The sequence below is a fragment of the Oryzias latipes genome, chromosome 1, assembly GCF_053564925.1.
Source record: "Oryzias latipes strain Hd-rR chromosome 1, Olatipes_Hd-rR_3.1".
Classification (NCBI taxonomy): Eukaryota; Metazoa; Chordata; class Actinopteri; order Beloniformes; family Adrianichthyidae; genus Oryzias; species Oryzias latipes.
The window spans coordinates 25,416,074-25,443,503 of record NC_136237.1 but is presented as its reverse complement, the minus strand read 5'-3'; the positions used below and the strand labels follow the sequence as shown (position 1 = coordinate 25,443,503).

The following is a 27,430-nucleotide window of genomic DNA, read 5'->3' as shown; positions in this document are numbered from 1 at the left end:
AACTGAAAGGATTTTTATGTTGTATTAAATTTATTATAATAATGATAAAATTAAGTTTTTAAGTTGACACCTCTAAAAAATGTAAGTTGCTTCAAATGGACTTCTTTCAATAGCTCTTGTTCAAGGCAATTATATAATAAATTACCTTACAACACGAGTGCTTGGCGATGAAATCTTTATTTCTCAGCAAAATATAAAATCCCCCTAAAAAACAAAAAAAGATTTGCTCTGACATGCTCACAATTTTGAAATTCAACAGGGATATTTAGGTTTAAACAAAGTTATATACTTCAATGTTGAAACAGAGTATCAAATAAGTTGCATGAGTTAAAACTCTGCGTATTAAAGAGACTTTAGATTTTTAAAATAGGCATTCCACACATTCCTGGATGTAAAGACTTTTTAAACATTTTTACTGAAAACAAATATTTGTGCAACATTTGGAGCTTCACAAGATCAACAGCATGGGTGCTTTTTCAACGGTAAATCATCTTTAGTATTAAAAGGAAATCCACAAATACATATTAAACATATTTTAACACAAAAGTGACAACTTCAAAACAAACCACTGGGTCTTGTGTTCAGAAGATACTGTTTTTGGAGCTCAGCACTGGGCTTCTGTCAATCAAAGCCAAAGAACAACTTCAGAAATACTTCAAGAGTGCATCTAAGGCCGCCTTTACACTGCATGGTTCAAGTGACCCAATTCCGATTTTTTCCTTGACGGTAACTAATGAAGCGGGACACCGTTGCTCTGGAACAGGCTAGAAGCCGTTTATTTCTTTGGGGGGCGTGTATGATGGGGACCGTGTGTGTGTGTGTGAGCGCGCTTGCGTGTGTGTGTGTGTAAGGAGAGAGGGGGGGTGAGCGCGGATCGGGGGACTGTCGGAGAACCGTAAATTAAAAATAAGGTGTCTCGCCCAAAAGTTTTGGAGTCTTTCTTAACCCACTCTGGAGAATGAGGGTTCAGAACGGAAAGGTGAACCCCGAGGAAATCTCCCGTGTGTTTCTGACTACGGTCGGAAAAGAGAAGTCATTGCGCAGGAAAGGTTCAACACTCGGATCAAACTGTTAGTACAGCACGTCTGCAAACACTTCTTCATTCAAAACTCAGAGAGAGCCGAGCAGCTCTCCTTTTTACTCCCCCGTGCATCCCCTCTGGAGCGCCCAAGGCAACGCCTCCTTCCGTCGCCGCCTTGCCTCCATGACAACCGCAGTCACAACAGTCTGAAGGAGGTCCGCGGAATGCGGAAATACTGCTACGTAGTCCTCAGAACGTCTACGTTTGATAGTTTCAGCATTGTATAGTGTAAATGCAAAAATCAGATACGGGTCACTTTTAAAAGATGATGTAAGCCGGTCGTCAAAAAAATCGGATATAGTCAGAAAATCGGATATGAGCATCAAGACCTTCAGTGTAAAGCCGGCCTATGTTTCTTTGCAGAGCTCAGATTCTGAGCACCTCAGAGCAGCAACTCTATCTGGAACCCAGTTCTAGAAAATGTGGTGTCAGCACAGCAGCCAACCTCTGCAGGTGAGCCAGATGCACAGGTGGCCTCTTCTTGAGCCTTTGGACCTCTAAAGTAAAAAAAAAAAAACAAGATACAAAAATATATCCTATCTTACCAAACGTATTTGCTCACGTGCCTTTACTCCCATTTGAACTGAAGTGCCACCCCATTCCTAGCCCCCTATTACACCTTCATCTCTTCTGGGAAGACCGTCTAGAAGGTTGAAGAGTGTGTTTATGGGAATTTTGGACCATTCTTCCAAAAGCACATTGGTGAGGTCACACACTGATGTTGGTGGAGAAGGCCTGGCTCTCAGTCTTGGCTCTAATTCATCCCAAAGGTGATCTACGGGGTTCAGGTCAGGACTCTGTGCAGGTCAGTCACGTTCATCCACCCCAGACTCTGTCAGCCATGTCTTTATGGACCTGGTGCACTGGTGCAGTCATGTTGGAAGAGGAAGGGGCCCGCTACGAACTGTTCCCACAAGGTTGAGAGCATGGAACTGTCCAAAATGTTTTGGTATCCTGAAGCATTAAGAGTTCTGTTCACCAGAACTAAGAGGCCAAGCCCAAGTCCTGAAAAACAGGCCCACACCATAATTTCTCCTCCACCAAAATTTCTCACTGGGATTTGTTGCACAGGTGGAGTCCTATGACAGTTCCACTCTGGAATACAGAGCTCCTGAGAGCGGCCCATTCTTTCACAGGTGTTTGTAAAAACAGTCTGCATGCCAAAGTGCTGGACAAAGTGATTAGAAAACTGATTCTGATCATTTGGATGGCTGAGCCAATACTTTGGTAATATAGTGTAGGCACTAATGGAAAAAGAGGATAAGCCTAAAACAAATGTCCTTTAACATTTAGGATCCATTTATTGAACACTGAAGTTTTCCATCAAACACCTGTGGTTTTCTGCTGCTGAGGAGTCTTCCAGGAACTTCTCCTGCTCCATCTCTTCCTTCTTTTCTGCAGGACTCATCTCACCGTTGGTCACCTTGTCAGTAGAGTCTGAAACAATCACCACTTCAGTCTTGATGAAATGTCATTTCACAATTCCAACTACCACAGAAAGAAAAGCATGTGATAACACATGCAGCACTCCAGACTTCCATTCAATTGAAGGATTTTACACCAATTAGCTAAACTTTTAACCCCCCCAAAAAAAGACCTTTGACTAAACTATGTACCTGTGTTGGAAAAACTGAATTCCAGCAAGGATGGCTCCTTGCATTCCAACTCCTTGCTTTTACTACCTTCCCTCTTCTTCCTCCTTTCTTCTTCACTCTGGGTCTTGTCCTCCGATGCCCTCTTCCTCTTTTTCTCTGGTTCTGCTGTTTCCCTAAGAAAAGATGCAAAGCTTTACTGACCAATAGAAGGACAGCAGTTGTACACTTGTGTTTGTCTGCATCATTTGAACATTAGATATGGAAGTTTGTTGGAAATGCAGCACTTCTTTTTTGGGAGGTACTGACATTTCACTTCCTGATCCGTGATGGTCTTGTTGCTGAAGCAAATGCTACTTCTCACTTTTGGGCTTCCTGCCTCGTCGTTTAAGAGGATCTCCACCTAAAAACACCAAATAACACATTCAGAAAATACTTCCACTTTATGGATAAATGCAATAATTCTGAGACATTTCCATTGAAATCTGCTTTGAGTTTTTAGTGATTGTTATTCCATTCTCCTGCAGCAGATCTAAACTATTCTGCTGTGCACTCAATGGGCCTTTTTAACACCAGGAAGATGTCAGCATTGCACATCACACTTACCAGATGGACTGACATACTTGCAGGGGCTTCATCTTTTTCATTTTCTTGTTCTGAGTCACTCTGGAAAGTAGTTAACGTTCTCCTTAGAAAGATTTCCAACTCTTTCATAGAGACAAAAGTAGAAATGTTCATGACCAACCTTTTTCTTTCTTCCTCTCTTGGCTTTTGAACCCCGCTGCATTTATAACTGCTCACCTGGATCAGGTGAGCTCAGTCATGCAGAAACTGAGAACTCTCAATCCAGCTCATCAGCATTTGCTGAAGCAGGGTTAGCTGCAGAACAAGCAGGGCAGCAGCTCACAAGGAACAGGACTGGAGACGCCCGAGACTGATTACAGATCAACAACGCCCTCTGGTGTTTAGCTGATGCATAACAGTGGAGCTGTATCCCATCATGCATCACACATATCCCATACGTGGCATGTACCAACTAGCCTTCTGATGTAAAATGACTGCTAAGGAGTATAATGCTTTTGTAGAACTTTTTAAAATGTATAAATCTGATCTCTAAACATCATCCGTGTCTTCCATGCAATGTAATGAGACACACAGACAGAAATGTGAAGGTGTCTGCTGTAGGGTTGTGCCGATGGACGATATCATCGTCCATCGTGATGGGTGACTGACATCCCGATGGAGAGACCACCATCGTGATGCCACGCCCCCGCCACGTTGCGCGTCGACATCATAAGCCGCGGTTACATGTACAAAATATCTTGAGGGGATCAATGGTCGGATTAGAATCCAACCGTGTACATGGGCCCAGAAAAATGTTTTCAGAATATAAAAACGTTCACTAAGGTCACAATTTGGGTCGGAATAAATCATTCGCACACGCGCAGTATTCGCACAAGCGCAGTTTGAAAACCGGAAGAGGATACAACTTCCGCCGAGCGGCTTTTTTTCCAAACTTTATTGAAGGTAACAATTCAGTACAAAACGATAACAGCGGCGGGCAGCTATATACATTGACATGTCAGCTCGGTAAAATACGAGACGATCTTCTAAACGTGCTTTTAATAATGTTACGGTTATTATGAAACACCTGTTCGCTCATCATTTGAATTTTAATCCGTGTGGTCAGTGCTTTTTCTGAACGTAGCCAGGATTAGCAGTATGCTAACACGGGCTAACAACATTAGCTTTGGGTGGCGCTGCATCCTGTGAATAACATCAGCCTTTATTTAGTCGGGACACGACTGGAAACACAAATCCACGTGATTGATTGAATGTTTTCTAAGGACTGAGCGACATTTCTGCTTTGAAGCTCAAACCGCTGTGTGTCTGCTGACGATCCGAACTGTGCTCAGACACACGTTTAGACCCGGTTCTGAGTTTGATAGCTCGTACCCCTAGAGCTGCAGGACGGATCGCAGTCTTAAATCTCCCACACATACCGCTCATGTACCCCCCCCCCCTTCCCATCAAACATAAAGCTGTAAATCCGCCCTCCGCCGGTCCACTTCGCTAGTTAAGTGCGGGAGCGGACCACTTCTTTTCTATTTTGCTTGTTACTTTTTCTGTTAAAGTCACTTCCCTCAGTTTATACTGGATCATCGCGGATTAACCATTAGTTGGGAAATAAAATGAAAAAAGCAAAATAACGAATAGCAGTTATATAAGAACGAAAAATGTAAAAATACCCCCCCCCGACGATGTCATCGTCCATCCCGATGGTTGACAGCAAACATCGTCAACGGCCAAATTAGGGGACATCGCCCAACCCTAGTCTGCTGTAAATATAACTATTGCTCACATCCGTGTTTATGTATGACTAATTATTTCACTCACACTAATTATAGTGTGGGAACAAGATATTTATTATTTTACCCATGTCAGGTCACGGGCTCCTTAGTAAGACAATAAAAAGAAGAACTATTTTTAAAAAATACCAAAAGCCTAAATAACCCATGTATAGAATACAAGCTTTGATAAAGAAAAGACACCAAGGCTAGAAACAGACAGTTTTTTGTGGCTGCCAGCAATAACTGACTTATTATTAAAAAAGACTGAAGCATCAGCAAGTGTCACGTGCTTTGATGAAAGTTTTGCACCACTTTATGCTATCCCAGCATGCAAAGCACGTACATCCTGACTCTGAGACTCAGATAAGACACCTCCCCTCTTCGTCATCCTCCTCCTCCTCCTCTTCCTTCTCATGCTCAGCCTCACTTCCTGGAACCTGCATGCAGAGACACAGCATGGGATGGTGGGATTAATGAAGTCATCAAAGGGAGAACAGTTAGCAACTTTTAAAGGTGGAAAGATTTCATGGAACCCATGGAAACCTGTGAAAATCACAAATCATTGAAGAAAAAAGGTTCAGCGCACTGTACAGTGGGTCTAGATGACCCAACTCCCAATGTTAAAGTGCCTAGGATAGCACAAGGGTTAAATAAGCTCTGAGGGGAAAAAAGTGAGATGAATTTCTAAACCTTACTTTGACTTCTTTGTCACCTGCATCCTCCTCTGCCTCTGGACTGCTGTCTGAATCCTTTTCCATAAAGGAGTGGGGGGGAAGCGGCTGAAAAACATAACACTCATCAGAAAATCTGTGCATGTTTGCAAAGCTCAGATAAGGTGACAGTGTCAATGGTGAAGTAATGATGGGCTCCAGACTAACTTTTTTCACTAGGACCACTGTGGCCCCCAACTGAACATTTTAGGGGCACAACCAGAAAATTTAGGGGCGCATGCCGTAAATCAACATGCCAACCAAATCTACTAATTTCCACTGGATTACTAATAAATACTTTAATAATAGATGCAGAAATTACAATGTGCTCTTTCAAATTCAGAGTCACATTTTATTCTGCACTTTTGAAGATGCAACAATACGGTAACCTGACAGCACCATCGCTGTCATGACAGTACAAAAAGTAAATAAAATACCATACATTCAGAATAAAAAAAGTGCTTAGTAAGAAAGTGATTACCGTACTGACCTTTAAATCATTTCACAGTTACAAATAATACTTAAATGTATGTAAACATTAGGGGCACTGTCCAATAACATTCCACTAGAACATGTAGGTCTAAACAACTTGAGCCTTTACTCAGTCCCCCTTAGAGCAGATCCTCCTGTGTTCCACTAGGACAGGGGTCGGGAACATATGGCTCGCGAGCCATATATGGCTCTTTTGATGGTCACATGTGGCTCGCAGACAAATCTTTAGTTATACTTTTATTTCATAAGACCAGTCCATCTTGGGTGCAATGCGATGCCAGTAGTAGCGGTGCTTGGAGAGAAAAAATCTGCACCGCATATCAGTTTACTATGATCTATTATTTCAGAGTTTATAAAACCTGCGAACTGCCGTCCTGGCAATTGCGCGCTCCCGTCTCTGAGAAAGAGCGCGCGGTTGCAGCGGGATGTGTGAGGAAGAAAGAGGGGGGTTGTGGGCACGGGCAGCAAGGTGAATCGCGCAGGGATTGTCAAAACTTAAAACACGCTGCCCGTCACATACTGCAGCGTATGAGTATATGTTTGGCTCCGCGTCTGCATGTGAGCAGTCTTTCTCACATCTACAGAACATTCATACCAACCTAAGATCACGTTTAAAGTCTCAACACCCGCATGAAGCTGAAACTCACCACGTATCAACCAGACTAGACCATCGGCAAAACCACGCAGCACCAGAAGTCGTAATAATGCTAGGAAATACAAAATAAAAGAAATAAATTCAAAATTTTGGAGTTCATTGAACGCATCAAGCAGAGATGCTGATTGGCTCTCAGTTCTGTCCCTCAGCCTGTTATGTAGTTTGGACCAATGGGGTTCAGCCATGGGCCAAATAAGGGTAATAGGAGGGCTGGTGCGGCAGTGAGCGAATAAGAAGTTGGGTGAAGCGCTCTCAGCGGGAGAGACTGAGGAGTTGCTGAATTAATTGTACGGCGTTGGTTACAGCCTGCAGTATCCAGAATAAAGAACCTTAAAAGAGGTTGAGTCTCCGTGCCTCAGTGTGGGAAAGGGACACAACATTATTGTATGGCTCTTTCGAAATTACATTTAAAAATATGTGGCGTTTATGGCTCTCTCGGCCAAAAAGGTTCCCGACCCCTGCACTAGGAGGACCAGAAGGCCAGCCCTTGTAACTTGGCGTCCTAGACCTTTTTACCCTGACCGAACCATGTTTGCTTCCTTGGCATCAAGTCTTGTTTTATTCAGTCTGTACATCTGCTGATTTCTCATTTAAACATCCTTATTAACAAGGGTCGGTTAACACTGTTGAGTTATAACTATGAACACAAAAGAAGACTCAAATTCTACAGTTCTGGAAATCCATCAATGGTTCTTCTGAACACGGTTCTCTTGTCTACTTCTTACTGCTGGACACTTAGCAGCACTTCCTCCCAAACAGCTGAGACCCTCAGTGTGGATGAAGATGATTGTCTGTAAATCTGGACTGTACCTGGACTTATTGACATTTAACCCTTGTGCTGTCTTAGATGACCCCACCCTTACATTGACGTGTTCTCCCTACCAAGACAAAGGTGGATAAAGGTGGAAAGATTTCATGTAATCCATGGACACCAGTGAAGATCACAAATCATTGAAGAAAAAGGGTTCAGAGCACTGTCTAGTGGGTCTAGATGACCCAACTCCCAATGTTAAAGTGCCTAGGAAGCACAAGGGTTAAGGTGGAGAAGTCAGAGAATATGTGCTCCCTCTTTTGAGTCTGTGTTGAATGTTTTTTTTTTTAAGTTTACTCTTTAACACACAAATCAGTAAAGAAGAAACAAAATTGAGTAACCATTTTTGGATTTTCTTTCTTATGACTTTTTGCACATTTAAACCCCGGTCATAAGTTATTGTAGAGCAGCCGGTCAGCCACTCCTATATTTTCATAGTTGAATTCAAACTGTGGTTTGTAAAAGAACGGGTTCTGTTCATTGGAGATCAGAACAATCGATACAGATACCAGAGATCAGAGAAAGGCTCAAAAACTGATTGAAATTTATGTTGGTGACACCAAATAGGTGCAGCCAAGGTGCATAATAAGTGTGTTTGAGATCACCCAGGTGGAATCAACGCTGCACAGATCACCTGGTGTGAGACGTATACTTTTTTTTTTGCTCCAACATCACTTGTCAATCATCACAAAAATATCACGAGAAAGGGGCGGGAGCAAGGCCCCAACCTAAGGGAACACAGCTGGAAATTTAGTACTCCACTGACTGACAGCTGCCCTGATGACTACAAAACAATGCTTTATGGGACAAGTGTCCTGATGGGTTTTTGTAGTTGAGTGATCAATTAAAATAATTTAAAATACCAATTGATTTAAAAAGCCTACATACATTACAAAACATTCAAATAAATATAAAGTATATAATAACACAGATCATACTAAGGGGGAGAGGCATATTCAAACTAAATTGAATGTTAAGGACAACTCCAACTTCCTGTTCTCCTTCAGTCTCGCTGCAGATTCGCCTTCACCCCCCCACCCCGGCCTGGTCTCGTTAACGATCCAGGTGAGGCGCTGGATCATCTTAAACATGTCTATCGTTGCATTTTCCTCACATATTTTTGTGCGTCTAAGACTAAATCGTGTTGTTGCTCGCACATGTTTAATGTTAAAGCCCCGTTAGCTGTCACACATGTAGGTGTGGCACATTTATTCTCCTCAGCTGGCCCATCCTCTATGGTTGTGCTGCCGTAACAGCCGTGCATGAGAACCGTTTGGTCGGGGTTGATACGCCGCTGCGCGCCTAACCTTAACCATAACCTCAACACTCCTCTGATCCCAGCGGCCCAGAGAAAAGTTCAGCTCGGGCTGCATGGATTTAGAAAAGTACAAGCAAATAAATACGTTCTAAAAAGGAAAGTAAGGAACTCCTTAATGTGGTCCGGGGAGGGGGCTGTCAGGTTTCCTGCCTATGTTCTCCTGCTTTCAAGCCAAGTCATTGTCACGCCCCCAAGAGTCATTTCGCCCACTGTGATCGGTTGCTCTGTCAGCTACACACACACGACAATGAAAAAGTGTCATTCTTACAGACTGGCGGGCCGCATTAACTTTAAACCTTTTAATACTAAGGCGGGGGCCGCAAAATATCATCTTGAAGGCTGCAAATAGCCCGCGGGCCGCGGGTTTGAGACCCCTGCTGCAGACTCTGGCACTGGTACACTAGCCGCAGGTCGGAAGAACAAATCAATAGTTCGCTTGCTCATAGCTCAGACGCACGCACATATCAGGTTGTGATGATATTTGTCTGTTTCCTTCCCACAGATGTTTACGCACGCTTGATTATCTCTAGGCCCCTCCCCCTCCACGCATTTTAGCCAATTACAGTGGCCATTCCCTATTCTTTCACACGCATTGACGGCCTCACAGACAGGCATCACTCAATGAAACGTGAGTGTGTGCTCATGTCTCATGAGTTTGTGTGCGTTTGCGTGCGTGTGCGCTCACGTGTCATTGATTATTTCATTGCTCATTTCATTGATCATTGGTGTGCCCCTATCACGTTTAATGTATAAAAAATACGGAGGGTCGGGGAGGCAAATTTACTGGAATACTGGATGTAAAATTCAGTCGCACGCTTTCAAATTTTTGTTGCGGTCTGGAGCCCTGTGATATCTTTTTTTAAATGTTCTAGCTAATCCTATATTTGCATTTTTTCTTTATTACAATTTTTTTAAGTCATAAAACCTACCAATCAGACTTCAATAAAAGTGTGTGGTCTCACGTTGAAAGTGATTGACAGATTCTCCTGACTTTGACTGCTTACTGACGGCGTTTGGCTCCAACGTATCGAAATAAAACAGCGACTGAATTCACTTAATGATTGGAGCTGAAAGTTGACCGTTTTCTATTGGTGATGTCACATGCACTCCGTCCAGTTCTCATGTCCAGTCAGTGGTCTGAAAACAACAGGTCGACAAAACTGATTAGTATGATGACAAAGACTATGAGTCTGACTCAGGTATAACACTGCTGGACACCCACCGGACGATCTTGACACCCTGCAAAACCACAACAATGCAAACCGGTTCTCTTCACTGGGGTTTACAATTTAGCACTGATCTATGTTGATGGGCTAACTCGTTTCATGCTAACAGAACACATAAAGCTTGTCCCGTCTGTACTACGGTGCCCTACCTGGGACAGGATGTTGGTGCACTGCTGCAGCAGGGACACGGGAGGTTTGCCCAGGCTGGTGGCGAGCTGAACTCGAAGCAACTGTTCCTTCTGAGTGAGGTTGTCCTGGAGAGCATGGGCCAGGGCCACGGCAGCACACCAGTTAGACAGGGAGTCTGCTGAGAACAGACCTCCACACAGGAGCTGGCCCGCCGAGATAGAATTGGCTAAAGAGGGAAAGAATAGAGCCGGTTAAAAAAATATTTGTATTTAAAGGCTTTGAGAAACAGATTGAAACGAACCATCGATGGTTGAGGGAAGTAGTGTAGCCACGATCTCCCCCTGACCCTTCTGGTTTTTGTAGAGGAAACACTGGAAACAGTAAAGAACTGCAGAACGAAGCACAAACGGCTGCCTCTCATTCACCATGGACATGAGCAGCACCACGATGGCTGGTCTGCAAACACAAAGAACAGAGATCAAACATCCAGCTAACTCTAACGTGCATTGCTTTTTGGGGGAGAAAACTAAACTTTCATTACCGTGGAGGGCTTGAAGGGGCGTTGACTGAGGCAAAGTAGTCCTGGTTGATCTGTGAAACTCAGGGGGGTATTCCAGAAAGCAGGTTATGCTAGCTCCCACGATAAGTTTGAAAACTTGAACAGCTAAGTCTGTGGACTACCGTCCCAGTGGAAGCTGCTATGGTAGAAGAATGTTTGGTCATGGGATCCCCAGCACTGAGCATGGATCAGCAGTCGGTTATTTCTTTGTTGCATCAACAGGGATGAAAAGCAGTGGAACTTTTTCAAAGACAGAAGTTCAATTTCTTGTTTCTAGATTTAATCATGAGATTATGATGCTTGTTATCTTAAAATATCCCCTTTATCTAAATGGATGATGTTCAAACAAGAGGATGTAAAGAAAAAAAAGACATCACATCTGTTTTTGGGGAGATTTGGAGAAACATTTGGGGGGAGGGGTTATATCTTATAACAGAAAACGGGAAAAAACAACAAAAATAATATTCAGACAGCTTTGTGGTATTAGTAAAGCACTGCCAGTACCACCCATTGACTGTATGTGAGAACTGGACAGAGGGAGTGAGACATCACCCATAGCAAATGGCTTACTTCAAGCTCCAACGAAACAGTCAATTTAGTCACCAAATTCCTTCACTACCCACTACATAGTGCATTATATTGTGCATTTGTAATTTTGTAGGGCTGTCCAAATCTACAATGACAAAATCAAATGCCCTCGAAATTTCCCAGAAGTCTCTGCGAAAAACCAGTGTGCATCCTTGGCAGCCGGCTCGCTGCATGTCTGCATTCAAGCTTGAAGAGAACAATTCTTATTAAAAGGCAAAAAAATGATCTTTTCTCTTTAGAAATGCATTTGTGGTTCATTCTGTGTTAATACAAAATGATTGAGATACTTGCTGACACATATGAACGTTGATCAGAAGAATTAATGAGGCCGGAAATCCAAATCTGTGAAGATCTTTCTAACTTAACTGAACCTCAGCTGCCAGAAAATTCAAAATAATGAATCTATGGTTCACAAGTGAGGACGCTGGCAAACCAACTCCGACAAGACAAGAAGACGCAGCAGCAGCTGAGTTTGCCTGTGTTGGAAGATCGACTCGAGGCTGAGCGCAGCAACTTCCAGCAGATGACAGAGAAAAGCTGTCCATCCTCCCCCTCTTACTGGGGGGCAGCACCGGGGGAGTTACGCCACACTTTGGGACTTAAACTTTTTGATTTGCGTGTTTGATAGAAATTCAGCCCAGCTGTTCATTTCAGATCCAGAAGATGAGGACTTTGATGGATTTTTGGATGCTGATTGATGACTGAAAAATCAAAAAATAAATCACAACCGACTCAGTTTTGCGCTCGCTACCGTTTTAAAACACAAACTAGCGTGCATGTTTTACCGGTATGTGTTAACACATCCAGTGCTGTTGTATTGTAAGGAGAGGAGTGTGTTATGGGAAATAATATGGCTTTAATTGCGTGTTTGTGGGTGTGTGTCTGGCAGGTCAGTGCGTGGTGTGGCTCTTTGACTATCACAGTTAAAAATCTTGACTCTGTGTCAAACTTGTTCGCGCCCCCCTGTTTGTTTAGAGGCTTTTCTAACTGAGTAGGATCCCCGCTGGGTTAGAATTGCGCCTGAGCGGTTGGAAGGTTCCTCACTCAGTTCCTGAATAAACCCGCTTAGTTGTCTTCACGTCCTTTCACTTTATGGCAGAGATGAAAAGCCATACATTTTAGGAGGTGCTCTCAGACCTGCACCAAACCATTACCCTCTTCTATCGATCAACAATCCACAAATCAGCTAATGTTGAAAAGGAAAAGAATCCAGGAAATCACATTGTATGATTTTTAAAGCAGCTCATTATTTCTTAGCGAAGCAACTGAAATAGTACTTAATATATTTCAAAAACATCAAACTTATTATAATTTTTACTTTTGAACATTTACCCCGCCCCCCCCAAAAAAGCTAAATGAAAAACAATTAGTCTTATTTATGAGCTCAGAGGGCATTCTCTGGATTTTTCTAATAGATGTTGCAACGGCAGGGAAATGTCATGGTGCCTCTGTCAGACTCCTCCCCCTCTCCTCTCCACTTGGTTCCCTGATTCAGCCCAGCTGCCACCACTCAACTCATCATCCCCGCCTACCTACTTAAGGAGCTCCTGGACCAGTATTCATTGCCAGTCCGTTTGCCCCTGATGGTGCTCATTTTGGTCTTACGTCTAGTTCTTGTCAAGCTACCTTGTTCCAAGCCTGCACCTAATGTATCTCCTTACCTGTCTCCAGGAAATCCCAAACCACGAGTGGTCGCCTGAATCAGCCGGTGTCTGGAAACTTCACTCAGTCTGCTTCTCCGGTCTCACCACGAGCCTCTGCCGATCATCCAACTCCACAGATCTCCACCAACACCGCCCTACGGAGGGATCCACCATTGACGCCACAGAATCCAGTCTCTAGTATTGTGGACCACGCGGAAACTCCTCACTCCCTAACCTTGCTGGCAATTAAATCTTATTACTCACCACACCAGCTTGCTCCTGTGTTTTCTTCCGGGTTCCAGCATCTGGGTCTCTAAGATTCTGTTATGACAGGAAAGGTGTTATAATGTAGAATGTTCCAGATAATATTTAATCATTTATATTAATCATTTTGAATACAAATGTATTCCAGTGTGGATATTAAGAAAAAGCATGAACAGTGTTTTTAATGATCATTCCTGTTTAATATTGCACTCAGGAGAAAAAACAGTGTTAAAATTGTCATTTTTATTCTGAGTATTTTATAAGGAGTGCATCATTCTTCAAATGGTTTTTGTTTAGAGAAAAATGTTATGTTTTAACTCACCAGGTTTTCACACTGAATAGCTGCTGTGCTCACTGTCCCTGAGAGAGCGATGCCTGACAGGCCAGTTGGACATGGTCACTGATGACAGACTGTTGCTTTAAAATGTTGCTTTCTTCATATCAGCTAATATAATAAGATATTCGCAGAGTTTCTGCATTAGTACAAGGAATAAAGAAGACACCAAAAAGTCTCACAGTCTGTTGAAAGCATAAATGTAACCCATGAGTCTGCGAGCAGCTTCGTACGCTGAAGGTCAGGGGCCTGTTTCAGAAAGGAGGTTCAACCAACTCTGAGGTTAAACTTGAAATCTGAGTTGGTCAATCGAGAGATTAACAACTCTGAGTTTTCTGTTTCAGAGAAGCTGATCGGAGTTAGGTCAATCAACTCTGAGTGGACTGATTCGGAGGTAAGCGTGCGCACAGCGACTATAAGAAACCATTATCAATGGAGCGCAGATATTACGAGTCACCATGGCAACCGTGAAAAAAAGAGGTCTGCGTATTTTTCGCCAGCTGAACTTGACGTGCTGCTGCAGAGTAACAGTGAATATGAGCACATATTCCGGAAGAAAAGCAACACCGATTCATCTGCAAAACAGACAGTTAGCGTGGGAAAACATAGCTGCTCAAGTCAATGCGTAAGTTTGCATTTAAATCATTGTTATAAAATATTGGCTGTAATAACTTTTTAAATAGCGTAAAGTGTGAAATAAAAAATGGCGATATTTAGGTGTACTTTTGAAGTGTTATTCCTGGTGTAATTGCATGAAATGCTGCATAGTGTACAGAACCAATCGGGGGAAAATGCATTTAACGTCGGTAATGTTTAGAGGACTTTTTTGTTAACCTTCCCCTCAGTTTAATATTAATACATTCAATTGTGTTTTTTTTTAAAGTGAACTTTTGTCTACCCTTTTATTGATCAAGTGGTATAGGTTTATATGGGATTAAGAAAGTATGCAGTACTAGCAAATTGTTTTTCCAAAAAGTAATTGTTACATTAATCTAAGTCAATGTCCCTGATGTCATTTTCATGTATATGCAATCCTGCAGGAATTAAAAGAACATGGCAGCTGCTAAAAATGAAGTATAAAAACACAATTCAATCAGGTCAAATTTGAGCATGTCATTGATGTAGGCTTTGTTGACAATATTTGACATATGAAACATCTACATAGCAATACATATCTAATGTTGTTTTCATTGTATATATGTAATTGACTGCACCGAAAAACAGTAACGCTCAAACAAAAACGTATGGGGAAATGACAATAAATCGAGTCTAGGTCTCAAAATCCTCACACGACGTAAGTGTAATTCTCTACGAATTAATGCAGCCTCCTCATCTATTGGGTCCTCCAAAAAAGTACAAGCCATTCTTGTCACTTAGACCGTCTCTGTGACGGACATGTGGGCAATGAAGGTTAAAGCGACAAATACCGCTTCGTCTTTAAAAAGGGGAGGGGACCGGCAGAAACCTTGAGTTTAGAGAATAAAACCTGCTCCGGACCAGGTTAGGTTCACAGCATAAGTAACCATGGACACTGACTCCGAGTACAAGGTTTCCTCATATCGTACAGCCCTAATACAGAGCATCCCTCCTTTACGTGGTCGTAAAATGACAAATAAGATCTTTGACAGCATGAAGTTAACACTCACACAGGTCAAAAACACATTTAAATCTGTGGCAACACAACAAGCACTAACTTTAAGTCTGGCCAAACTGTGAACCAAATGAAAGTGGGCCTTAAAAGCAGCATTATTGAATATTTGCCTGCAGTTTGGTCCATGGCACTTTAAACTATTAGGTTCATGTCTGTGAACTTCACAATACAATGTAAATCCTCTTATGTTTCTTTTTTTTTTTTTAAACTTGTCCTGTCCAACAGCTAGGCAAACAGATGAGAGCTGAGGGCCTCTTGTGTTGGACATATTTTATTTTAACAAGAGGGGTTATTAATCTTCAGACAAACCAAAGGTATGTCTGAATAAACCCCTTTTGTAATTGAGGCCAAACTTTATTAATTTCAATCATGTTTGAAAATCTTTGGTGTTGGACCGGACGGAAAAGGAAAGAGGGGAAAAAGAGAGAGGGACGTTAGAGAGAGGGGGGGGTAGGAGGGTGATAATAGGAGGGGAAGGGGGGTAAGACCATGAAGCAGCATAGAGCAGACAGGTTTACTGGTTGTTTATCATTACGGTACGGTTCAAATGTAGTACAAAAAGGGCGGGGCCTGTTCACACACACTCAAATATTATCAACACACCTGCTAGCTGCAAAAATGTCCACATGTCAACATGTACACAAAACAGATAGTGTTCACGAACGCATACCTATGCCTTAAAACCAACTAGTGTGAAATCTTTCATTCATTCAATCATGCAAACTATTAGTGCAAAGGTGAGCTAACACCTGTGCTCAAGTGAGTGTTTATGTTCTTCTAAAATGGATGGTGGAATGTGAAAAGAAGGAGGAGGAGCGCCCAGCCACCCCGACACCCAGACCCCCGCCGCAGCAGCAGCGGCAGCCGGAATTCCCCCAACGCCACACGGGAACAGGCAGGGAACAACCGCCCCCCGGGCAACCAAGACCGCCACCCAGGCCAGGGCCAGCAGGACCGCCGCGAGGCCCCCAGAGCCAGAGAGCAGGGAGGCGCGGAGGGAAAGAGAGCGCCGCCCCAGCCCAGCCAGGAAAGCAGCCCCCCCGCCGCGCCGGAAGAGCCCAACGCAGGGCCCCACCGGAGAGGGACGCCCACAGACCCAGACGAGCACCCCACCACCACCCAGGAGTTCCGGGCATCCCCCCGCCCCGACCCCAGGTACGAGCCAGGACCCCCCAAGGGAGACCCGCTCCGCACCCCAGGCACCCACCCACCCGGCCCACGGTTAGTCCAGGTAGGAGCAAGGCAGGGGCCCGCCGCCCCCGCCCAGGAGGGGGGAACCCCGGGGAAAAAAAGAGGGCCCACAAGGGGTGTTATAAATATGGCCCGACCAGGCTCGGCCATGTTGGAAGTTTGGCGGGGCCCAGCGCCCAGGGGCAAGGACCAGGACCCACCCCCCAGGGACACGAACACCCCCGGCTCAGGTGTAATATGAACCCCCCCACCGTGCGGAGAGAGCACCGCCGGGCCCAGGGAGCCGGCACCCAAGGGACACGGCCGCCATCGCCAAGGGGCCCACACCCCCCACCAGGGAAGGGGTAAGGGACAGATGGACCCAGGTCCCACCTTCCTTGTAAAATGTGTGTGGGTGTATGGGTGTTTGAGAGGGTGTTTGTGTGCATGTGTGTGTGTTTATGTTTGAGTGTATATATTGAAGGGGGAGGGGTGTGTGTACTAAGGGGGGTGCAGTTAAAATTGGCGAGTAGGGCACTAAGGGGACATCTCCTGATTACTCACAGTGATGTCCCCTCACCCTCCACACCAAGGGGCCCTAAATGTCTAAGGTGCGGTTAAAATTGGCGGGTAGGGTGCCAGGAGGACATCTGCTGCTTGCTTGCAGTGATGTCCAAGCACCCCCCCTACCAAGGACCCTACATGTCTAAGGTGCAAATAAAACCGAAAGAGGGGGGCCCACTCCATACGGCAAACATAGGAGGGGGGCCACTGCCAAGGAGCCCCCCACCGCCCCCGCCAGGCACCGGAAGCCCACAGCAGAGGGGCAAGGAGCAGCGACGACCAAGCCCCCCACCCCCTAAGTCATGGAGTCAACCACAGGAGACCAGAGATTGAATTCTTTCAAAGTTACTTGAGCTTTGGGCTGACATTTTTTCCAAGCTGATATGATCAAACAGCAGATTTCTGTGTTGACTTATGTTTATATTTTTCTTGTTTTTCCAATTTATTAAAATAGTTTTTTTGGCAATACAAAGAGTTATGAAAATGATAGATGCTAATCCTTCTTCTATATCGATGGCAACAATCCTCTTATGTTTCTAATGTTAAACTGCAAAACTGCCATGTGATCCTATTTACCAACTATAGTCCTTCAGGAAAGGTCCAAATAACTGCACCTGAAAAACCAAAACAAGAGAACAAAAAACTTTAAGATTAAAAACTATACAGAAACGTACAAATAGAAATTGACATTTATTGTCAGCACATTCCCCAGTGAAAACTTCCTAAATTTTCTATAAATTATTGGTGTGTCCTGGCTAACAACCATTAACTAAAAGCTCTAAAAACAGAAGAAAAAAACTTAAGAAAAAAATCAAAAATGCTTAAGTCAGTGAAATTAAAAAAAAATGTAACTTGATAAATCTCAATTATTTAACAATTCTCAGAGCAAAATATTTAAAAAAAATATAACTTCTCTCAGCACTAAATGCATTTTATGAACTTCACCGCTCTCCTACAAAAAACAACAACTTATAAATACTTTTATGGTATCTATCGTTACATTTTTTCCTGGCTAAAAAGATTAAATGTGCCATAAAATCCCACGTTTTATCTGTGGAGTTTTCTACGAAGATTCTGTCTGAAGATTAAATAAACGTTAGCGCCACATTTAAGCATGAATGATGCTAAGCTAACATGGACTGTCTGCAGCAGAAATGCACGGAAACGATCACAAACCTGTTAGCATCGTATCTATAAAATGTACCGTCACTCCACGGCACCAGAAATACAAACACATGATGTTAATAATGTAGCCGGCCTCACGGGGTTCGGTGTCGGTAGATGTGAATGAAATTATGGCGCTCAGACACACACGTCTGTTCACTCCACAGGTCTCTTTATTCAGTGATGAAAGTCAGGCAAGGAAAAAATCCCTGAACTTTTCTTTGAGCGATATGGCGGCGCAGAGAGAAATTTTTGAAAAATACATAGTCTTAGATGCATTCTGGTACATTCTGGCAGCTCGTTATTCACTTCTTAATCAAGAAACTAAGACTAATTGGAGCATCATCATTTGTCATTCAAACCCCTAGTTTGACTTAACATTAAGGACTTCCTGGTCCTAAAAAAGAATTTGGATCATTGCTCAAAGTATAACAATCCTACAATCTAAGCTTTTCCTAAAATCTGCAAAAGATACAATTGCTAAAATATAGTAACATCAAAGCCCCAAATGGCAAAAAGAACACCAGTAACTATGATATTCTATGAAAATACCTCAGTTATTTATACATTATTTCTGCTTTAGAAATGACTGATGTACAACATTCACTTGCACTGTTTTCTCAAACTATAATTACATCAAAATATGGGATCTATTTAAACTATCTTTCTATAACATAATACATCAATTCTTTAACACCAATACTAAGTAATCTGGGAAATATCAAAACAAACATACAAACTGAATTAAACATTGTAAACATTCTTTTTTAAGGGAGTCTGGGTCCAAACCATCAAATACTTATTAATGTCAACTATACTGAACTAAATCATGGTAATTAGGAAATACAAATAAATTAGAGAAATGTATTCAAAATAAAAACTGAAACTCAAAACTAAAACTGAAATTATTTCTGAATTTGGTTTTGAGATTATTTTACACAAAAAGTATTTGACCTACACTACCTTAAAAATATTTTTCTTCCAGCCAAGACCACTTCAATTTGTTTTTTATCGTCTTCTCACAACTGAGGTCGTGACCACGCTCAATAATGACGATGCCTGCCATTATTTTAACACAAATTTGATCGCAAACTCTTCAGATTTGTTTGTGAAAGTTTAGCGTGGGTCAGCCAGTTTTGGTCTCTAGGGAAGCAAGTCACGCTGACCACGTGGTGCAGACAGAGCCAATCAGACCCGTCGACGCATCCGAAAGCAACTAAAACGTCCCGTCATTGGTCAATTAGGCCGGGAAGACGAGAGATGGCCGCGACCATAGAGGAAGCGATCCGCGGAGAAATATAGAAAATAAAGCTAAAATTCGCCGATTTCAGACCATTTTTTTCATCCGGAAAGCGATTTTTCCGTAAAGATCAGGTCTTTATTTCCCGGAAAGTACGTTCGGTTTGCTCAAAAACCCGGATTTCCGGGAATTCCCGGAAGACTTTCATCACTGTTATTATAAATCTTGCACAGCAGAACACATGCCCCCTACAGTCCCACTACCGTAACTGCAGTAGTAAATGCATGAACATGAGACACTGCATGGGCTGCTACACATGTCCCTTCCTCCAAAAAAAAAGTCCCGTTTCTAAACAAAACAGAGGAGTCACGTGTTACCACAAAACACAGTGAGATACTTTCCTCATTCTTTTCTGTGTTCACTTCCTGAACCAGCCTAAAAGGTTTTGTTTTTTTTCAAAATGAAATAGACACACCTGCCATAACACATCACAACTGAACAAAATCATGAAACCATGATGGGGGCTTCAACCGCCGTCCACAGCGGGAATACCCGGGAACCGCCATTGAATTGTCCTCTGGTACAGTGTTCGAAGCATCTCTTTCAGGGAGTCCCTCCTCTCTTGGCTGAAGAGGACCTCAAGGATCCCTGTGAATGGGTGAAGTTTGGTGAGCGGTGCCACTGGATATAGCAGGCATTGGCAAAGTGTAAGGCTTTAGTCTGTCACGATGAACCACAAGAGCCTTGTCCAGGGGGTCATACGGGTTCATGATACGGTAGGTAAGAGCAACCTCCCCACCTGAAGTCAACACTTGTTCCACTCTGTAAGGGCCTTTCCAATGGGGAGCTAACTTTGTGCGGCTTTCAACTGGATTGCTGAGCCACACTAGAGCACCCACTAAGAAGGGACGGTGACGGACATCCCCGTCATGATAAAGTTTTTGCTTTTCGTGCGCCTCTGCTGCATGAAGTCTGGCAGCACTGAAAGCGGCACTGAGACGAGCCACCAATGCAGAGGCATATGCCGGGAGGGACCCAGCCCTTTGAGAGTCCAACAAGCTGCTCGGGACCAATACATCCACTGGAACGCGGGCCTCCGACCATGCATCAGGTAATAGGGACTGAAACGAGTACTGGAGTGTTTTGTGGTGTTGTAAGCAAAACACACCACTTTCAAAAACTCATCCCACTCACCCCCATGGGACAGCAACATTTTTGCCAACTGATCAATTAGCGTACTGTTATGACGCTCCACCATGCCATCCGATTTTGGATGGTACGCTGTGGTACGGGTCTTCTTTATTCCCATCCACTGACACAAGAACTTAATCACCTCGGCCTCAAATTATCGCCCTTGGTCGCTGTGAAGAACCTCTGGTATTCCATGCAACAGCACATAATCCTCAAACAAACAGCGAGCCACCGTCTGCGCAGTCTGATTAGGTAGAGCATAGAGATTCACAAATTTTGTGAAATAATCTTCCACCACTAGAACATACCTGTTGCCCCTAGAGGTCACTAGAAGCTCTAAAATACCTGCCGCCACACGCTACAAGGGTCGGTTAACTGGCAAGCCCCCCATGGGCGCCTTAGGCTTGGGAGCAGGCGACCTGTGTGTTTGGCATGTCCTGCACTGCTCACACCACTGTCTTATGTCCCGCAGCATGAAAGGCCAGTAATAATTCTGCCTCGCCTTTTCCCAAACTCTCTCAGCCGAAAAGTGAGCAGCTGCAGGTCCACCATGTAACCGCTCCAGCAGGTCAGGGACTATCACTGAGGGAACCACTATCTGAACACGCTGCTTGCTGCCTGGGGATGACAGAACCGTGCGACACAACAGCCCATTCACTATGGATAGGTGACTAAATTCAGTCCACAGCTTCCTTAGTCTAATGGATGACCCTCTCCTGCGCACTGGGGGTGGACCCGTCCGACCCTGGTGCAACCAAGTCACCACCACACTAATGTCAGTATCTTCCCTCTGTAACTGTTGCAGCTCCGCATCATCGACACTCAGAGAAGGTAGGAGGAGCTCCTGTTCAGCTGTGGAAACACAGGCAGAAACATTCACCTCACCCAAAACAGGGCGTCGGGACAGTGCATCAGCGTTCCTATGTTTCACCCCTTCTTTGTGACTGATCGTCCAGTTGAATGGGTCCAGTTCTAAAATCCAGCGACCACGACGTCCTGAGGGATCATTATCAAGAGACATCTTTCTGAGCCCAAGTAGGGGGCGATGATCTGTGATGATCATGAAAGCCCAAAGTCCCACATAGTGTTTAAACTCACGAACTGCCCATACAATAGCCCACAGCTCCCTGTCAAAAGTGGCCCACCGTTTTTGAGTGTGCGTTAGAGCCTGACTGGCATACGCCACCACACGTTCCAAACCTTCCACCTCCTGAGCTAACACAGCCCCAACAGAATGGTTAGATGCGTCTGTATATATTTTGAAAGGTAAAGAAAAATCAGGTAAGGTCACTACCGGTTCAGAAGTAAGTGCCTTCTTCAGGTAGGTGAAGGATGCTTCACACTCAGCCGTCCACTCAAAGGGGACATTTTTACCCGCCAGGTGATTCAATGGGGCGGCATGATCCGAAAAGTTCCTCACGAATCGTCTGTAATATGAGCATAAACCCACAAAGGCTCTCACCTCGGACGGTGTGCGGGGAGTTGGCCAACTTTTCACTTTGTCAGTGTTTCGTGGGTCTGGCTGAAGCCCCTCCCTGGAAACAACATGACCTAAGAAAACCACATTATCTCTGAAAAAATGGCACTTTTGATAGTTAAGCTTCAACCCTGCATCCTTAATTCTTGTTAAAACCACTTCCAAGTGGTGCATGTGATCCTCAAAAGAGCGGCTGTAAATCAGAATATCATCCAAATACACCATGCAAATATGCCATGGCAAGCCTCGGAGCACAAGCTCCATCATCCGCTGAAATGTGGCAGGGGAATTACTTAGACCCATGGGCATAGCCCGCCACTGATAGAGCCCCCTTCCTGTCGTAAAAGCTGTCTTCTCAGGATCTTCCTCAGCTACTTATATCTGCCAGTAACCGTTCGAAAAATCCAGCGTGCTAAACCACATGGAACCCGACAGGGCATCTAGGCTGTCATCCACTCATGGCAGCGGGTGCGAGTCTTTGATCGTGACTGAATTTAAACGGCGATAATCAATGCAAAAACGCCACTGGCCTCCCTTTTTCTTCACCAGCACCACAGGGGAAGCCCAGGGGCTGCAGCTCTCTTCAACCAACCCATCAGCTAGCAGGTTTGACACTTGCCGTTCAATTTCAGCTTGTTTATTTGGCGCAGCCCTTTATGCACGCTGTTTAATGGGAGGATGGTCACCCGTGCGAATATGATGTTTGACCAACGTGCAGCGACCCAGGTCTTTGCCGGAGGAACAGAAAAGAGAGCAAAAATCTCCCTAGATGGGCAGAAAGTTTAGCTCTCTGCTCTTCAGTAATTGGGGAGTCTTCCAGAGTGAATGACATGTTTGGTTGAGCCTGAATACCATTTATTTCAGGGACGGACAGAAAGGGTCCAACCTCAGTTGGAGTTAATGCATACAACTCACCCAAATGTTATCCCCCTTTTTAACTCGACCGTATTACCTGTGGGGTTAAGGACTCGTGCCACAGAAGCTCCCTCTTTGACTGCTGTCACTGAATGCGCGACCACCAGTCCAACTTTCTCCGAAATATTGGGCTCCAAGTAACCATCAAAGTTCATAGTTGCTAGGTTTGTGCTTGTTGAAGAGGAAACCGTTACAGGGACCAGGGGCCTCATTTAGAAAAACTTTGCATAGGATTTGCGTCAGAAGTGGCGTACGGATAAAACATAGGACGTGCGTACGCACAGAAATATTCAGATTTATAAAACCGTGCGCACGCACATCCTACGCATCTTTCCCTTAATAAATCACAACCGATTCTAAATGCAGCGCAGCTTTTGCGGCTTCATGACACGCGCATAGTTGCCCATAAATAGTCCGTGAAATGCCCACAAATGAATATTCATTGATTGCGAAACAACGGCACACACCGAGAGTAAATTAAAAAAAAACGTAACTTCACTCAATGTGAAGTAGAAGTTATCGTTGGCGAGGTGGAAAAGAGGAGAAAAGTGTTGTTTGGAGGGCACAGTGTGGCCATTACTAATGCCAAAAAGGCACGTGAGTGGTAAACGGTGGCAGACGCCATAATGCTGTAGCCTCACAACCTCGGACCGTGGCCGAAATAAAAAAGAAATGGTCGGACATCACGTCGATCGGACGTCTAGATGCATGCACCGGGTGACACGCGTGGTTCCTCCGAGTGCTCCTCTGTAACGCCGGGCCCAAAAGCCCGCAGAGGTCCAACAGGACGGCTCAAGGAAGTCGGAACCGGCTCATAAGCCACTCGTCCTCGTCTTCTTGCCGTCTAAAGATGCGTTCACTCCGAATTCTTCCATTTGCCACATCTTCTAAGAGCGCAAGATCAGCCATTGTGTGTCATTACGCATTGTGATGGGGCATTTTATTTCCATCCATTTAATTACATCAGACAAGCTACAGATGTCGGTAATAATCCACGTGGAAATTGGAAATTGTTCCGCGCAGCGCAAATGTAATTTCTTGTGGCTTTCTGAATGGTTGAGACATACGCCATACATTGTTTTATCAAAAAATAAAACAAACTAAAGGCATATGCATGAATACCATAATTCCATAGCTTATGAAGAAATGTTTTAATATGAAAACAACTTTCCCCAGTGGACATTAATACATCTGTCCGTCCGTCCGCACGCCCGCACCTATATCTGCTCCGCCAGACGGACACACTGACGAGAATATCAGTTTTGTACATTATTTCATTCTGTTAACTATATTATTTATGAGGATGAATTGCACAACATGCCAATATTGCAGAACATATTTCACTTTTCTTTCTGCAAATATGTGTTTATTTGAATTTTTGTTGTAATTTTCGTTTGATCTTTTTTGTTTGTTTCACTGCTGATCGATCAAACGGGCGTTTGTGTAGGCTTTTAATTGTAAGACTTGCTTTGTGAAGTCTTCATGTTATTTATGAGAGACAGGATTGTCATTTTCATTTTCACATGTTTCTTCCATCTGCCGACGGTGTCGCCGTTTCTCATTTCACCCGTTTTTGTGCGTACGCCTGGGTCAGAGCTTGCGTGAAGGACCGCACATTTTCCCGTCAAGTTTGCTTTTTATAAATCTCAACTATTGCGTAGAGAGTGGCGTACGGCTTCTTTTGTGCGTACGCAACGTTTATAAATGAGGCCCCAGAGCTTCACTCAGTGGTGGAATCATCACCATGTTGGCCAGAGACACGTTACAACACTCAGGGACTCCTATTGATGCAAATATACAATCAAAACTCTTCAGCTCAAAAATGTTCTTAATTTAGCATGTACTTGAAAGCAAAATCACAGATTATTTCCCTTGGAAATAAACTCAGGCATCAAAGGGGAATTTACCCAAAACCATTCAAAACAAAATAGATAAATTACAATTTAAAAGAAAAACTTCACCTTCTGGATTTGTATCTTCAGCCAGACAAATTTCCAACACACCAAGGTTTGGGTTTTTCAACAGGAGATCAAAAACCTCCTCAACTTCTGTCTTTGAGTCATCAAACACTTTCAAGTCCAAGGTTGGGATGTTGAACTTTTTGGCAGCTGTGAACACAGCAAAATTATGTTTAGAATAGAGCACAAAAATTATCTTTAAATTAAAAAGCAATTAAAAAAATCTGTTTGCATCACAGCTGACAGTTTATCCACAAAGTTGACTGATTCCTGTAAAGAAATATGCTGGAAATTGTTATGTTTCCACTCACCGCATTCCCAAAAGGATTTAATGGTCAGCTGAACTTCAAAACAGTTTTTTTTTTTTGGCGTTCGACATGTCCACGCACAGCTTGCATCTTTCCTGGTGGGAAAAAAAAATATTACAAAAAAGAAAAAACATTACAACACCAAAAGGTACCAACACACAACACAAAGTTCACACTAGCTGCCACAGCAATGTTGCAGAATTTGCAGAACTGCTAAAAGTAAAAAAAACACTGACGACAATGCACTGGCTTCTAAGGGCCTACAGATTTATTTCTTGGAAGTTCATTTAAAAAAAAATATTTTTTCCTGGTTTATAGATGAGTTTTTGGTATGGGAAATCGTGACGGACCTCCATTAAAAAAGATCTGCAGGAAAATGATCAAAATCAACAACACAGTGTAAACTTCGCTTGACCAACAATGAGCGATCATGACAACCTAAACAGTCTGTCACTGTCTTGCATTCGAGAAATGGTGGCTGCCCGCGCACAGCAGCTAAGGCAGGCTGACTGACATAAATGGGAAGGACCGCCATACTGCGGTGTAAAAAAAAAACGTTTTTGGACTCCTAAACATTACAGATTAAAATGATTAACGCATTGAATTCGACGGACCTTATAAATATCAGTAGGAATTATGGAGCTGGTCGTTTCAAAAGTAGCTGGCTTCCTTACTAAGAAAGACAGAAAGACAGAAAGAAAAAATAAGGGGGGGTGGGGTAGGCGGCAACAACAACCGGTGCATAAACGCCAGCGTACATCGGTAAAACGGCGACAGAATTATCTAGTGAAAAAAATGTATATATTTCAATGTATTTAACGGAACGTGGTACAACACCAATTAAAACAACAGCTTAATTTATTTAATGGCTGCATTTAGCTGAACTTCAAACGGCTGAGGCTAACCGTTACTAGCAAACTCCTGCTCGTAGTTTGCAATCTCCTCACAGGCACATACACGGTGGAATAGCAGCATTCCACTACAGAAAAGTTATTCCTTACAGATAAAATAACCGAACCCGCTTAAAACAAGTTTCCAACTTATTTTTGAGCAATTAGCAGACTTACCTCAGTCACAGCCTCTATCTTCCTCCGGCCGCTGCGGGATAACAAAATGGCGGAAGAAACGAAACTTAAGAAAATAGAGTGGGCGTGGTCTCGCTGGTTTACTCCAACATATTTCCTCTACGTTTTTACACCTACTTAAATAAAAATTACTGATGGTAACTCCGAAAAAAGTACTCTCTCATTTTTACTGTGTAGGTACAAAAGCTAAAAGGTACTAATATGTACACATAATGTAACGTAGTAACAGAGAAATTTACTTTTTTAGTAGTAGTAGTAGTAGTCTTTTTTATTTTGGACTAGTGAAACAAATGTAAAATAACAGAATAAGACAAGAACGAGACAAAACTTACAAAAACAAGAAAAAGACAAGTAAATTATACAAAACAAAACAAAACAAAATGATATAAACACCAGTCCAAAAGGGAGTGAGAAGAAGAAAAATCTTATAAACTCTCACCCCCCTTTACCCTAAGCCCTTACTTTCCCACCATCAGAGTCCAGTGCCCTACCCAAGTGTATATGTACATATATACATGTAATTTTCATTTCCAAACAACATACAAATGAATAACAAAACGTATTGTCAAAGTATGCAGATTTATAAATGCTGACATTCTGTATTTTTTTGTATTTGCACATATTTATCCATGATCATCTTCCTGTATCTATATTTAAATTCTTTTATGTTTGGACATTGTTTCAAGCATTTACTGGTTCTGTTCCACAACTTCACTCCACAAATTGAAACACAGAATCTCTTTTTATTTGTACGTGCTTTATGTATGACAAATGTATCTTTTTCCCTAAAATTGTATTTTTCCTCTTTTGTAATAAATAACCTTTGGATATTTGTGGGTAATAAGTTGTTTTTGGCCTTGAATATTATTTGAGCGGTACAATACTCTACTAGATCGTAAAATTTGAGTAATTTTGATTCTATGAATAATTTATTTGTGTGCTCAAGGTAACTGA

General features: G+C 43.2%; 1 protein-coding gene and 1 long non-coding RNA gene across 3 annotated transcripts; both read right to left on the bottom strand.

Annotated features, from left to right (window-relative positions):
• Positions 1-59: 59 nt before the first annotated feature.
• LOC144991045 (general vesicular transport factor p115-like) lies at positions 60-16,526 on the bottom strand. 2 transcript variants are annotated; one of them, XR_013654967.1, is made up of 12 exons: positions 13,742-16,526; positions 13,420-13,476; positions 10,907-13,310; positions 10,667-10,821; positions 10,386-10,591; positions 5,720-5,803; positions 3,419-5,461; positions 3,280-3,339; positions 2,983-3,076; positions 2,698-2,849; positions 2,413-2,518; positions 60-1,578 (listed from the first exon to the last, which is right to left on the bottom strand). XR_013654967.1 is itself a non-coding variant. In XM_078944709.1 (11 exons), the coding sequence occupies exons 3-6, from the start codon at positions 10,797-10,799 to the stop codon at positions 5,384-5,386; spliced, it is 501 nt and encodes a 166-aa protein (XP_078800835.1). In that variant the 5' UTR covers positions 10,800-10,821; positions 10,907-13,310; positions 13,420-16,494; the 3' UTR covers positions 60-1,578; positions 2,413-2,518; positions 2,698-2,849; positions 2,983-3,076; positions 3,280-3,339; positions 3,419-5,383. The 2 variants fall into 2 exon arrangements, 1 of the variants encoding a protein (XP_078800835.1); XM_078944709.1 differs by having other exon boundaries at positions 13,420-16,494.
• A 10-nt stretch (positions 16,527-16,536) lies between these two features.
• Positions 16,537-26,663, bottom strand: LOC144991046 (uncharacterized). Its single transcript, XR_013654970.1, has 3 exons — positions 26,459-26,663; positions 25,395-25,486; positions 16,537-25,233 (listed from the first exon to the last, which is right to left on the bottom strand). It is a non-coding gene; the product is annotated as an uncharacterized LOC144991046 (long non-coding RNA).
• Positions 26,664-27,430: the final 767 nt, after the last annotated feature.